This window comes from Aotus nancymaae, unplaced genomic scaffold (genome assembly GCF_030222135.1).
Source record: "Aotus nancymaae isolate 86718 unplaced genomic scaffold, 86718_ANA_hifiasm-v0.15.2.pri h1tg000010l, whole genome shotgun sequence".
Classification (NCBI taxonomy): domain Eukaryota; kingdom Metazoa; phylum Chordata; class Mammalia; order Primates; family Aotidae; genus Aotus; species Aotus nancymaae.
Genome location: NW_026988421.1, coordinates 78,817,393 through 78,833,017, shown reverse-complemented (window position 1 = coordinate 78,833,017; position 15,625 = coordinate 78,817,393). Strand labels below are relative to the sequence as shown.

General features: G+C 41.3%; 1 protein-coding gene and 1 pseudogene across 1 annotated transcript in view; both read left to right on the top strand.

The window, feature by feature from the left end:
• The window catches only part of GLUD1 (glutamate dehydrogenase 1), a 35,985-nt gene extending 31,236 nt beyond the window's left edge, over positions 1-4,749 (top strand). The window contains exons 12-13 of the mRNA XM_012472623.3: positions 2,146-2,208; positions 3,360-4,749. Coding sequence (XP_012328046.3) covers positions 2,146-2,208; positions 3,360-3,479 — 183 coding nt within the window. The 3' untranslated portion in view covers positions 3,480-4,749. The remainder of the gene's footprint in view (positions 1-2,145; positions 2,209-3,359) is intronic.
• An 8,588-nt stretch (positions 4,750-13,337) lies between these two features.
• Positions 13,338-13,438, top strand: LOC135274063 (U6 spliceosomal RNA; annotated as a pseudogene).
• The last annotated feature ends 2,187 nt before the right edge of the window (positions 13,439-15,625 follow it).

The window sequence follows — 15,625 nt, the reverse complement described above, 5'->3', positions numbered from 1 at the left end:
TTCCCCCTCCCCATTTGGCCCTATCAGGACCCACATCATTGACCCTGCCACGTTTCTACTGTCCCTCATACCCCCAGTGCCCTCACTTCCTTCCTTATCTAACTTAAATTCCATGCTCCTTCATTACTGTCACTCCCTGGTCTTGTTTCCTTTGTCATTGTTAATCCTAAGCCCAGCCATGTTTCTGCTGTCCCTCATGCCCCCAGTGCCCTCACTTCCCTCCTTATCTAACTTAAATTACATGCTCCTTCATTACAGTCACTCACCAGTCTTGTTTCCTTTGTCATTGTTAACCCTAAGTCCCAGCGGTCTCTTCCTTGCCTCTATCCTATAGGAGGCCCAGCTGGCAGTTCACGCTCTGACCACTAACCTCAAGTAGGCACTCAGAGCTTCACAGCAATCATGCTACTTTTCTATGTTCCATTCATTCTCCCCACCTCCTGAGTGATTATATCATATTTTCTCCTCACTGCCCTGCACCCCAGCTCATGACCTGCTGTCTGTTCACAGATAAAACCGAGGCACCCTGAGAACTTCCACATCTACCCAGGTCCTGGTACCTATCCCCAGTCCTCTGTCATCTCCCTTCTAATAGATGAGGGAGATGCTTTCATTTCTTTGTGCTTTCATTTCTTAGGTCCAGTTCTTGTTGTGGACATTGGATGGTTTGTCCTCCAGCAAGCAGATACACTGCTCTAGCAAGTCTGCCCCTCTCTCCTACATTCAACAGTTTTCCATGAGTCATTCCTGTCAACTTACCAAATGCTGTTTTAAAAAATATATAAATCTTATTCCCACTTACCCTTACAGTATTGCCATTTGTTTCCTGTACAGCAGACCTCCTTGGAAGAGTTGTATATACTCAGTCTCTAATTATTCTTCTTTACTTGAACCTACTCCACCAAGACTATTCTTGTCAAGACAACGAGTGACACTAGCATTGCCAAATTCAGTAGCTATGTTTCATTCCATCTTACTTGACCTATTAGCAGCCCTTGTCACAATCAACACTCCCACCCTGAAATATTTTCTTCTCTTAGCTTCCAGGATACCACATTCTCCTGGTTTTCTTCATACCTCACTAAACATTTCTTCTCAATTGCGTCTTGCTGGTATCTCATCAACTCTCCACTCTCCTAACACTGGAAAGCCTGAGTCCCTGAACCACTTTTCTATCTAGATTGAAAACTTCAGTGATCTACTTAGCCTCATGGTTTTAAGTCCATGTATATACACTCTCTTCCCACTAGAATATAAAGTCTGTGAGAACAGTATTTTGATTTTATTCTCTGCTGTGTCCCCTAGTACCTCGGAGAGTATGTACTCAATAAGTGTCCAAACCTATATCAGTGACCCACTTTAAGTTTTTATCTGTTATCTGTGTTTTGTAGCTTCATATGTTACATTAAGAGTGGTAGTGAGTTAATTGTCTTTAATTTTTTAGAAAGCATTCCAAGAAACAAATTAGGAAAGAGATAAGCTGACTTGATGGTGGAGGCCCTGGGTCATATCCCAGCTCTAAAAATAGATATCTGTAACCTTGGCCAATTTATCTGGTCATTCGTTTCCTCATCAGTAAAATTAAAAAGCTGCTACAATCCATACAGCTTTAAAAGTTGCTTGTACTACTGAATACATAGGCAGAATTCTACCAGCACACACAGTCTGGTAGAATAGACTTAGCTACTATGGAGTTTAATCAGATTCCTTTCTGTGTTCTGTCTGGTGTCCCTGTTCTCTGCGGAGCTGAGGTGAACGCACCATGGCATGAACAGCGTAACACATTGCTCAGTGCATCCACGTCTCCATGAGTGGAGGGTGCTCATCTCACTGCATGCCCTCATCATGTCACTGTGTCCATAAACTGTCTTTATTGTTTTATCATGATCTTGTTTCATGAGTATTCGTTTGCTGTAAAATATAATAAAAATAAATTGTGGTTAACAAGCAACTGTTTCAGTAAGTATCAAGATTCTGTATCTTGATTCTGTATCTTGATACTGTACAGAAATGACATATATCTTTGCTGAAAGACAGAAAAGTTCTGTCTGGTCATATATTAACTTAAGAATCCTTTGTAATCTTATACAGGACACAGAGTAGGTCTTTGTGATTTTGTTAAACTTGTGTTCTTTTTCCTAATAGGGTGCATCTGAGAAAGACATCGTGCACTCTGGCTTGGCGTACACAATGGAGCGTTCTGCCAGGGTATGTGTGCAGATGCTGTTTGCCTTCGTGCTAGTCACATGAAGTGCAACTCAACCGTGTTATCTCAACTGCCAGACTGTGTGTGCTGATAGAAAATAGCAATCTGTTAAATGGTCCTCATTTGTGTGTAGCAAAACACATGCTTTTTCAGTCTCAGATGATGAGCAATTTTTTTAGAGTCTTCAAATATGTTTCTGAGGCTTTGGAAAGAAATAATAAGGCCGAGTTAGGATATAGTGATGTTGGCAGCTAGCCCAATATTGAGTCATTAGCCAAATTGGATTGCAGCCCAGTGCGCCAAAACTGTGTTAGAGCTGCAGGAGGCTACCTTACTATAGAATCTGGTATAAGCAAAAGTACTTTGACTGCTTGATCCCTACTTTAAGGCTTCAACCACAGTTTGGGTCCAGTTTTCCTAATTTCTTGGGTTCAGATTCTATCTGCTTGGATTTATATTGAAATAGCATAAGCAGATATTGATGAAGGTGGTGCTTCTTAGTGCTGTTGTTTTTGTTGTTGATTTTTTATTGAGATAGGATTTATGTGCTATAAATTCAGCCTTTTAAAGTATACAATTCAGCATCCTTTATTATATATACTAGCCATCACCACTGTATAATTTTAGAACATTTTCATCACCCCCTGTTTTTTGTTGTAGGGTTTTTTTTTTTTTGAGACAGAGTCTCACTCTGTTCCTAGGCTGGAGTATAGTGGCACAATTTCAGCTCACTGTAACCTCCACCTCCCCAGTTCGAACAATTCTTGTCCCTCAGCCTGCTGAGTAGCTGGGATTACAGGTGTGAGCCACCACACCCCACTAATTTTTGTATTTTTAGTGGAGATGGGATTTCACCATGTTGGCCAGGCTGGTCTTGAACTTCTGACCTCAAGTGATCCGCCCACTTCGGCCTCCCAGAGTGCTGGGATTACAGGCGTGAGCCACTGCACCTGATCACCCTGTTGTTAAGTCCAGAGAATTAGGCCCTCCTGCCTGAAGGTTCTACTGCCAGAGTAGTTTGTCTTTGGCCGCCCAAGTCCTGCCTTGAAACAATGAGAGGGTAACTTGGACCAGGCCTGTCTGGGCCTTGTGTGTTTATGGCCTGGCCACTTGAATCAGGGTCATCTTCACTGCGTTTTTCCTTTCATTTCAGCAAATTATGCGCACAGCCATGAAATACAACCTGGGATTGGACCTGAGAACAGCTGCCTATGTCAATGCCATTGAGAAAGTCTTCAAAGTGTACAATGAAGCTGGTGTGACCTTCACATAGATGGATCGTGGCTGGCTTCCTCACTACCCTCTTCACCTATAACTTCTGCTGACCTATCACGAGTTTACATGTAACCACAGAAATCCCTTTCTCTCCTGACTCATTAGATAATGGATACCATTCTCAACAAGTCAATCCAAATAAACCCCTTAAGGAGAAAGAAATTAAGGTTAGAGGATCATGTACAAGCCGAGTGTGAAAGTAGAAGTCACCTACACCAGAGAGCCATTTTGGTATTTTGCCTTTAAACAAAAAGTCTCCTCCATCTGGCTGTGCAGCCTTGCCCTGTGGCTTTTCCCAACACAATCAGTGCTACTGCTGGGGAAGGGACAGTCAAGAGCAGTCAGTTGCTTACTTATGTTGCTCTGGACAAGTCTGGGACATGCTGTAACTTTAACACTTAAGTAGGTGTGTGGCATTTTCAGAAGGTGGCATGGTCCTCAAGTGAGTTCTTAGTATTTTATATCAGCACAATAACTCAATTTTACAGGTTGCAAACAAATACAAAAGCTGTTTCTGCTTATGAATTTTATTCTTTTAGAATAAAATAAGTACATGCTGCTGTAATAAAATTGCCTTTAATCACTTAACAAGCCTAACCTTGACTCAAACAGTGAATGCCTATAAAAATAATAAATGGAAAAAACTAGTATTTTTATATCATGAAACAGTGTCATTTATAGCTTCTCAGTCATGTATTGTTGTCCAGCAAACATGGAAAGCCCTGTGGATAATTATCTTCATACCTGCAAAGATGATGGAGGCTATTTTCATTAAAACTGTCAGAATTTGCTAACTATAATTATGACATGTAGGCCAAAGAGTGCAATAACCTCCTTATCATGTTAACTAATTGTTCTCTTTTGAAGATCTATTGTTGACTAATTAAACAATAATTCAAGTAGAATGTCCCAGAAAAAAACCACTGGGCTCCCTGTTTGGAGTCTGGCTGGCTCTGAGCATTGCCAATGGCCCCTACTCACCTGACTTTATGTCCTCTCCTTTTAGAGGCTGTACATTCTGCACCCAGCTTCACTCACAGTGGGCTGAAAACAACCTTGGGTTGAGTGTTTAGTTTGGGAGTTACTTGGTCAGGGCCTTTTGAACAGTAGTGTCCCAGTGAAGTGCTAGATAATACATGTGTAAGAATGAGCTTTTTTTTTTTTTTTAACTATAACACCCTTTCAAAAATTTCTAACAACTTTGTAACTGCATGGCTTTACCTGGTGATAAAAGCAGTTATTAAAAGTCTACATTTTCCAAAACTTAACGTTTCTTTTCTGTGTTTCTACCTGTGGTACTTTCTCTTTTCATGAGTGATAATACTACAATTGGATTTCTGAAATGTTTATAGTGACCACCTGCATAACATTTCCTTCCATTTTATTCTTGAGGTTTTTTTTTTGGTACTCTACATGTTCAGAGAAACTTCTCTAGTAACGAACTATAAAAATGATTGCTCAAAGTATAGTCTTTATTCTTGAATTATTTTGTATTTTATTAAATAATACCAATAGATGTTCTTGAGGAAGAGGCTCTAATGTTTAAAGCTGATATACTGAAGTAATTTTTAGTGCTGTTTTTTCACCAAAAGGGATTTTGTGTGGAATAGTTTAGCCACAGAACGTAACAACTATTGAAGAAAGAATACTAGGCCGGGCATGGTGGCTCACACCTGTAATCCAAGTACTTTGGATGCCAAGGCGGGTGGATCACCTGAGGTCGGGAGTTCAAGACCAGCCTGACCAACATGGCGAAACCTCGTCTTTGAAAAAAAAAAGAAAGAATACTAACTGTAATCAGAACTGGATTCTAGACTTGATTCCACCAGTCACTTAGCTGCCAATGTGAAGCCTGACTTTCATTTGGTCTTTGTTTGTCACGGTTCTGCCTCTGCATGCTTCTGGGATCCAGTCAGTCAGATAAACAGGCCCCCAGTACATGGACGTAGCGAGCCCTTCCCCAGCATGGTGGTGTCTGTCTGCACTCTAGGTGGACTACTAAAATGTGTAAGGGGGAAAGTGATTTAAAAAAACTAGTTCCAGAATGTTAGAATAGTGGGTAGGGCAGCAGATTAAAGTCATGTGAATGTGGGATAAGTCTTAGCAGTGGCCTTTAACTATATGTTGGAAGTATTGATGATTGTTTTTTGGTTTGTTGGGGATGGGTTTTGTTTTTTGAGACAGGGTCTTGCTCTGTCACCCAGGCTGGAATGCAGTGACACAATCATGCTCACTGCAGCCTCCACCTCCTGGGCTCAAACCTGTTCTCTTGCCTCAGCCTTCCAAGTAGCTGGGACACAGGTATGCGTACTATACCTTGCTAATTGTTTCCATTTTTTGTAGAGATGAAGTCTCCCTGTGTTGCCAAGGCTGGTCTCAAACTCCTGGGCTCAAGTGGTCCTCCCGCCTTGGCCTCCCAAAGTACTGGGATTACAGGCATGAGCCACCATGCCTGGCTGATTAGTAATTTTTTAAAGATTAATGTTGAGGAGTATTGTTGACAGTAATGTTAAAAAATAAATTGTCTGTGCTACCTATATAATGATGAGAGCACTAGTGTAATTTTGGTTGCTGAAGGTTTTCGTTTTTAAAATTCTGGTCCATTACGCTTTTTACTTTATGCTTTTATTTTTTCAGATTTATTTACAATTTCTGTTGATTTGTTTCGTTTTGTTTTGTTTTTTGAGATGGAGTCTCGCTCTGTTGCCCGTGCTGGAGTGCAGTGGCACGATCTCTGCCTACTGCAACCTCCACCTCCCGAGTTCAAGCAGTTCTCCTGCCTCAGCCTCCCAAGCAGCTGGGACTACAGGCACACACCACCATGCCCAATTAATTTTTTTGTATTTTTAGTAGAGATGGGTTTCACCATATTGGCCAGGCTGATCTTGAACTTCTGACCTTGTGATCCACCCACCTCAGCCTCCCAAAGTGCTGGGATTACAGGCGTGAGCCATCTCGCCCAGCCTATTTACAATTATTTTTAAAACTTACACATGGTACTCAAGTTACTTCTGAAATAGCCATAGGTGACTATAGTACCTGAAGAAGACAACTTGCTTTATGAGCCTCTACACCCGAGTGTATTCTGATTACCCTGATGAAGGAGATGAAAAGTAAAGGCATGATTTTTCAGTGCTTTTGGCACCTTAACTAGTAGGATTAATGATTACTTTTTGTATATTTTTTCTTTTTTCCAAAAATTTTTTTAACTCTATGACTCTTGACAGAGTTGATTTACTTTTTACTTTAAAAAAGCCTGACATCTTAACTCACAAGCAAGTAAATTCCATATTCTCTAAACATCCTTGGCAGACTTTCCCAGCCCTGCTGTTCGTGAAGGCAGTCAAAGCATGGCACAAGGAAACTACATCTGTAAGTATTGTGCACAAGTTTGTTTTTATGATTTTTTAATAGATAACTTTTATTGACTTATATTTTTATTTTTATCAAACATAGAGACGAAATCTCACTCTCACCCAGGCTGGAGTGCAGTGGCACAGTCTCAGCTCACTGCAACCTCCGCCTCCTGGGTTCAAGCGATTCTCCCGCCTCAGGGATGTTGAGTAATATCCCTGGCCTCTACACATTAGATGTCAGTAAGACCCCTCAGTTATAGCAATAACAAATATATTCAGATTGCCAAATGTCCCCTGTGGAGCAAATCTCAGCCTCCCAAGTAGCTGGGATTACAGGCATGCACCACCACACCTGGCTGATTTTTGTGTTGTTAGTAGAGACAGGGTTTCACCATGTTGACCAGGCTGGTCTTGAACTCCTGACCTCAGGTAATCTGCCTTCCTCAGCCTCCCAAAGTGTTAATATTATAGGCATGAGCCACCACACCCAGCCTCAAATATACATTAGACAGTTTTTCACATCAACACTAGGGACATTTTAGGCTATGTAATTCTTTGTGATGGGGCTCTCTGCCTTGTAGGATGTTGAGTGATATCCCTGGCCTCTATACATTAGATGTCAGTAAGACCCCTCAGTTACAACAATAAAAAATACATTCAGATTGCTAAATGTCCCCTGTGGAGCAAACTCATCCCTTGTTGTGAACTGTGATCCAGAAAGACAAATAATGACACAAAGTTTATTGTCACAATAGTTTATCCCCTCCAGTTCAGACACCTGCCTTGCCATTTTCCATTCCCCAGTGGCAACCACTTCCAACAATCTTAAATGTTTCATTTTTATTCTGTTTAAAGCCTTTGCTCATTTTTAAATTGTGTTTGCATTATTGAGTGCTAAGAGTTCTTTATATATTCCACAGCCAGGGATTACAGGCATGAGCCACCATGCCTGGCTGATAGTAATTTTTTAAAGATTAATGTTGAGGAGTATTGTTGACAGTAATGTTAAAAAATAAATTGTCTGTGCTACCTATATAATGATGAGAGCACTAGTGTAATTTTGGTTGCTGAAGGTTTTCGTTTTTAAAATTCTGGTCAATTACGCTTTTTACTTTATGCTTTTATTTTTTCACAGGTATTTATTTTTTCACAGGTATAGGCCTGTGGTCCCAGCTACTCAGAAGGCTGAAGCAGGAGGATCACTTGAGCCCAGAAGTTCAACACTAGTTTAGGCAACAGAGCAAGACCCTGTCTCTAAATGAATTTCTGAAATATAAACTAAATAATTAAGTTTTATCATGTATATAATTTGCAAATATTTCCTCTCAATCTGTCAGTTGTCTTTGCACTTTCTTGATAGTCTCTTTTCTCTTTTTTTTTTTCTGCAATGTCTGAAAAGTGGAACCCAGACAGTCTCCTTTTTAATCTTAAGAAAGCATAATTTATTTTTCCTCTGGTTGGTGTGCTTTAGGTTGTATGTAAGAAACCATTGCCTAATCCATAGTCATGCAGATATATCCATTTTTGTTTTTGTTTTTGTTTTTGTTTTGAGATGGTCTTGCTCTTTCGTCCAGGCTGTAGTGCAGTGGTGTGATCTCACAGCTTACAGCTAACTGCAGCTTCTACCTCCGAGGCTCAAGCAGTCCCTCAGGTTCCTGAGTAGCTGGGACTATAGGCCCATACCACCAAGCACAGCTAATTTCCGTATTTTTGGAGAGACAAGGTCTTGCCATGTTGCACAGACCAGTCTTGAACTCCCAGGCTCAAGTAATCCTCCCACCTTGGCCTCCCAAAGTGCTGGGATTACAGGTGTTAGCCACGGTGCCTGGCCTACAAAGATTTTTTTTTTAAGAAATAGTGACCAAAAATATCCCATATTTGATAGGAGTTGTGATTCTGCACATTCAAGATGCTCAACAAATTGAAAGTAGGATAAACTCAAAGAGATAGAGCCACACTGTGACACATTATAATCAAATTGTAGAAAGCTAAAGACAGAAAAGCAGCAAGAGATGTGATTCGTCCTGTACAAGAGATCTTCAGTAAGATTAAGAGTTGTTTATCAGAAATCATGGAGTCCGGAAAGTAGTGTACATTTTCCCCTCTCTCCCACCAAGAGATGATACATTTAAAGTACTGACAGGAAAAAAACCAAGAATCCTATATCTGGCAAAAAATAACCTCTAAAAATGAAACATTAAGGCATTCCCAGAAAAGTCAAGGGAGTTTATCCCTAGTAAACTTGTGTTATAAAGAATGCTAAAGTCTCCCATACTACTCTCAGGGAAGAAAACAAATAGAATGCAAAAGTGGAGCTGGGGCTGGACACGGTGGGAGGCTAAAGCAGGCAGATCACCTGAGGTCAGGAGTTCGAGACCAGCCTAGCCAACATGGTAAAACCCCACCTCTACTAAACATACAAAAAAATTACCTGGGCATGGTGGCATGCACCCATAGTTCACATTCCAGCCTGAGTGACAGAGCAAGACGCTGTCTCAAAAAAAAAGGAGGGGGTTGGAGGAAGCTCAGCATGGTGGCTCATGCCTGTAATTTCAGCAATTTGGGAGGCCAAGGTGGGATGATCTGAGTCCAGGAATCCACAACCAGCCTGGGCAACATAAGGAGACCCCATCTCTACAAATAAAAACAATTAGCCAGACAGGGCGGCTCAGGCCTGTGGTCCTAGCTACTCAGGAGGCTGAAGCGAGAGGATTGCTTGCAGCCTGGAGTTTAGCCTGGGTAACATAGTGAGACCCCATCTCTACAAAGGAGGGTCGCTTGAGACCAGAAGTTGTAGGAGTGAGCTATGATCACACCACTGCACTCCAGCCTGGCTGACAGAGCAAGAACATGTCACTAAAAAAATAATAAATATAAGAATGCTTGGCTGGGTACAGTGCCTCATGCCTGTGAATCCCAGCTCTTTGGGAGGCCGAAGCAGGTAGATCACCTGAGGTCAGGAGTTCCAGACCAGCCTGGCCAATATAGTGTAACCCCATCTATACTAAAAATACAAAAATTAGCCATGCCTGATGGCACGCGCCTATAATCCCAGCTACTTGGGAGGCTAAGGCAGGAGAATCACTTGAACCCAGGAGGTGGAGGTTGCCGTGAGCAGAGATCACACCATTGCACTCCAGCTTGGCTGAGCAACAGAGCAAGATGGGTTCAAAAAATATATATACGTGTGTATATATTTATATATATAAAAATGTATATATACACACATATATATTTATTTTTATTTTTTGAGCCCAAGTTTTGTGTACATATATATATATATAGCTAAAGCGAGTCCTTCAGTCTAAAATGAAAGGATACAAAACAGTAACTCAGAGCTATATGAAGAAATAAAGATCACTCTGAAGGTAACTATATAACTAAATATAAAAGCTAGTATTGTATTTTGGATATGTTATTCATTTTCTTCTTTATGGTTCAAAAAACATGCATAAAATACACACCTATGTTAATAAGCACTAATTGTTTAAAGACAAATTTGTAACAATATAGATAGGGGACAGAGTTAGGAACAGAGTTATTAATATATGCTATTGAAGCTGAGTTGGTATCAGTCTGAACTAGACTGCTAGAACTCGGCATGTTAAATGAAATCTTTATAGTACTCACTAAGAAAACTTTTAAAATATACAAAAAAAGAACTAAGAAAGGATCAAAATAGTACGGATAAAACACACACAAGAAGGTATTGAAGAGCAAAAAACTGTAGAAACTAAATCGCATGACAGACATAAGTAAATTCTTGTATGTTGGTTTTTTGTTTTTTGGGGTTTGAGACAGTCTTGCTCTGTCACTCAGGCGGGAATGCAGTGTTGCAATCTCAGCTCACTGCAGCTCCTGCCTCCTAGGTTCATGTGATTCTGAGCCTCCTGAGTAGCTGGGATTACAGGCGTCCACCACCACACTCAGCTAGTTTTTTTGTATTTTTAGTAGAGAGTGGTTTCACTACATTGGCCAGGCTAGTCTCGAGGTCCTGGCCTCAAGTGATCCACCTGCCTCAGCCTCCCAAAGTGCTGGGATTATAGATGTGAGCCACTGCACCCGGCCTGTTTTGTGTTTTTTTGAGACAAGGTCTGCCCAGAGCTGGAATGCAGTGGCACAATCACAGCTCACTACAACCTTGACCTCCCCAGGCTCAGCTGATCTTCCCACCTCAGCCTCCTGAGTAGCTGGAACCACAGGTGCGCACCACCATACTCAGCTTCTTCTTCTTCTTCTTCTTATTATTATTATTATTATTATTATTTTGTAGAGACAGGAGTCTTGCTATGTTGCCCAGGCTGGTCTCAAACTCCTGGGCTCAAGCAATCTGCCTGCCTCAGCATTCCAAAGTGATAGGATTACAAGCGTGAGCCCAGCCATAAGTAAGTTTTTGTTTTTTTGTTTTTGAGTCCATCTCAATCTCACTCTGTCCCCCAGGCTGAAGAGCAGTGGTGCAGTCATGGCTCACTGCAGCCCCATCTCCAGGTGTGAGCCACCTTGTGCCTGGCCAATTAACTTCTTTGTTTAGTAATCACTTTAAATGTAAATAATCTCACTAATGGAAAGACCAGGAGAATCGATTTTTTTAAATGATGTAATACATGATCCAAACATGCAACTTGCAAAATCCTCACTTTAGACTCAGACACAAATTGGTTGAAACTGAAAAGATGGAAAGAGATAATTCATGCAAATACTAACCAAAAGAGAGCTAGTGTGGCTATACTAATAATCAAACAAAATAGATTTTAAGATTTTAATAGATTTTAAAATGTTACAGAAAAATATTTTATGTTGTTAAGAGAGTCAAATCACAAGATGTAACAATTATAAATACATGTGAACCAAAAAAGGGCTCCAAAATCCACAAAGCAAACTAACATAATTGAAGGAAGAAATAGTTTTACAATAATGGAGACTTCAATACAGGCTGGAGTGCAGTGGCTCTATCACAGCTCAGTGCAACCTCTGCCTCACAGACTCAAGCAATTCTCCAACCTCAGCCTCCCCAGCCAACTTTTTTTTTTTTTTTTTGAGATGGAGTATCACTTTATCGCCCAGGCTGGAATGCAATGGTGTGATCTCAGCTCACTGCAACCTCTGCCTCCTGGGCTCAAGCGATTCTCCTGCCTCAGCCTCCCTAGTAGCCGGGACTATAGGTGCACACCACTATGCTCAGCTAATTTGTTTGTAGTTTTATAGGAGATGGGGTTTCACCATGTTGGCCAGCCTGCTTTCAAGCTCCTGACCTCAGGTGATCCACCTGCCAATTTGCGTATTTTTTGTAAAGATGGGGTTTTGTCTTGTTGCCCAGGCTGGTCTCAAATGCCCAAGCTCAAGCAATCCACCTACCTCAGCCTCCCAAAGTGCTGGAATTACAGGCCTGAGCTAGTGTGTCCAGCCAATACCCACCTTCAATAGCAAATAGAATATCTAGACCAAAATCAATAAGGAACTAGAAGAATTGAACACACTCACCCCACTAGACCTCACAGACATATAGAAAGCACTCCATCTAACAAGAGCAGAATATGTATTCTTCTCAAAGTGCATATGGAACATTCATTCCCCATGATAAATCACATCTTAGGCAACAAAACAACTCTCAATAAATTTTAAAAGGTCAAAATTTTACAAAGGGCCAGGCATGGTGGCTCACAGCTATAATCTAATCCCAGCACTTAAGGAGTCTGAGACAGGCAGATCGCTTGAGCTCAGGAGTTCCAGACCAGCCTGGGCAACATGGTGAAACCCTGTCTCTACCAAAAAAAAAAAAAAAAATTAGCCAGCTGTACTGGTAGTGAATGCCTGTAGTCCCAGCTACTCAGGAGGCTGAGGCAAGAAGATGGCTTGAGCCTGGGAGGCAGAGTTTGCAGTGACCTGAGATCATACCACTACATTTCAGCCTGCAGGACAGAGTGGGACCTGTCTCAAAACAGGCTGGGAGTGGTGGCTCGTGCCTGTAATCCCAGCACTTTGGGAGGCTGAGGTGGGTGGATCATCTGAGGTCAGGAGTTCAAGACCAGCCTGACCAATATGGTGAAACCCCATCTCTACTAAAAAATACAAAAAATTAGCTGGGCATGGTGGCGGGCGCCTGTAATCCCAGCTACTGGGGAGGCTGAGGAAAGAGAATTGTTTGAATCTGGGAGGCAGAGGTTCCAATGAGCCGAAATCATGCCACTGCACTCCAGCCTGGGCACCAGAGCGAGACTCCATCTCAAAAAAAAATAAAAAATAAAGTTATACAAAGTGTCTTTTCCAATAAATGTGTAATGAAGCTAGAAGTCAATAACAGGAAAACCTGGAGAATTTGCAAATAAGTGGAAGTTAAACAGCATTCTTAACCAGTGGCTCGAAGAAGAAATGACTAGAGAAACTGAAATACTTTGAGATGAATTAAAATAAAATGCAAGATACCAAAATTTATGAGACGGTGTGACAGTGATAGTGAAATTTATAGCTATAAATGCTTACAATAAAAAAAAAGATCTTATGTTTCCTTCATCAGCACATATACTAAAATTGGAACAATACAGAGATTAGCCTGGCTCCTGTGAAGGATGACATGCAAATATATGAAGTGTTTCATACTTATTTAAACAAACAAAAAGAACAATCTCAAATTAACAACCTAACTTTACACCTAAGGCAGGTGTGTTTAATCTTTTGGTTTCCCTGGCCACATTGAAGAACTGTCTTGGGCTCCACATAAAATAAACTAACCCTAACAATAGCTGATGAAAAAAAAATCTTAAGAAAATCTCAACATTTTCAGTTATTCATAAAGTTTACAAATATGTGTTGGGCTGCATTCAAAGCTGTCCTGGGAGGCATGTCGGACAAGCTTGACCTAAGGTGTAAAAGAAGAGAGAACTAAACCTGCAGCCAGCTGAAGGAAGGAAATACTAGAGATTAGAGCAGAATGAAATAGAAAATAGAAGAAAATGAATTGACAACACAAAAAGTTGGTTCATTGACCGGGCGTGGTGGCTCGCATCCGTAATCCCAGCACGAGGTCAGGAGTTCAAGACCAGCCTGGCCAATATAGTGAAAGCCTGCCTCTACTAAAAATACAAAAGCTAAGGCCAGGCCTGGTGGCTCAAGACTGTAATCCTAGCACTTTGGGAGGCTGGATCATGAGGTCAAGAGATCAAGACCATCCTGGCCAACATGGTGAAACCCCGTTTCTACTAAAATTCAAAAATTAGGCGTGGTGGCACACACCTGTAGTCCCAGCTACTCAGGAGGCTGAGGCAGGAGAATTGCTTGAACCTGGGAGGCGGAGGTCGCAGTGAGCCGAGATTGCACCACTGCACTCCAGCCTGGCACCTGGCGACAGAGCAAGACTCTGTCTAAAAAAAAAAAAAAAAAAAAAAAAAAATTCATTTGGGCGGGGTGCAGTGGCTCACGCCTATAATCCCAGCACTTTGGGAGGCCGAGGTGGGCAGATCATGAGGTCAAGAGATCTAGACCATCCTGGCCAATATGGTGAAACCCCATCTTTATAAAAAATACAAAAATTAGCTGGTGTGGTGGCACACACCTGTGGTCCCAGCTACTTGGGAGGCTGAGGCGGAAGAATAACTTGAACCCAGGAGGCGGAGGTTACAGTGAGCCGAGATTGCACCACTGCACTCCAGCCTGGTGACAAAGCAAGACTCCGTCTCAAAAAAAAAAAAAGTTGATTCATGGAAGAAAAACAAATTTGATGAATCTTTAGCTAGACTGACTCAGAAAAATAGCAAATAACCAAAATCAAAAAGAAAATGGACACATTACTGACCTTACAGAAATTTTAAAATTTCTAACACAATACTATGAAAAATTGTATTCCAACAAATTAAAAATCTAGATAAAACATACAGATTCCTAGAAATACACAAATTACCAAAAGTGACTCAAGAAGAAATAGAAAATCTCAATAGACTTATAAGTAGTACTGAGATTGATCAGTGATCAAAAACCTCCCAACACAGAGACAGAAAGTAGAACGATGGATACCAGAGGCCAGGGGGAGGGAGAATGGGCAGTTACTGTTTAGTGGGTAGAGTTTCAGTATGGAATACTGAAAATGTTCTAGAGATGGATAATAGTGATGGTTATACAACAATATGAATATACTTCATGGCACTGTACACTTAAAAACTGTTAAAATTGTAAGTTTTATGTTATATATATTTTACAATAAAAAATACACAAAGAGTCCAGGCCCTGGTGGCTTCATTGATGAATTCTAACAAGTACTTAAAGGTGAATTAACACCAATCCTTCATAAACCCTTTCAAAAAAATAGAAGATGAGAGAATACTTCTAGTATTTTCTATGGGGCCAGTATTACCCTGATACCAAAACCAGACAAAGACATCTGCAAGCAAAGAAAACTACACACCAATATCCTTTATGCATATAGACACAAAAATACTGAACGAAATACTGGCAAACCAAAGTCAGCAGCTCACTAAAAGTGGTCTACACCATGACCAGGTGGGACTTATCCCAGGAATGCAAGAGGGACATTGTCCACCGGGGTCACTGGCCACGTTTAAAGTTTCAGAAACAGTACTAGCTGGTCCCCCGGAAGTTCAGTATATGGGATAAGCCAACCCTTGCCTTCAGGAACAGGTTTCCCACCAAGTAGCTGCCCAAGGCCCAGGGCAGCCCCAAGTTCTTGTGAAGCCTGCCGCCTGCCACCTGCCTTGTCCACAGCCCATTACTGACCCCTCCAAGGGCCACTGGAATGCTTGTTCCTGGGTATGTGATAAGCCCAAGACAGCTGCAGCTT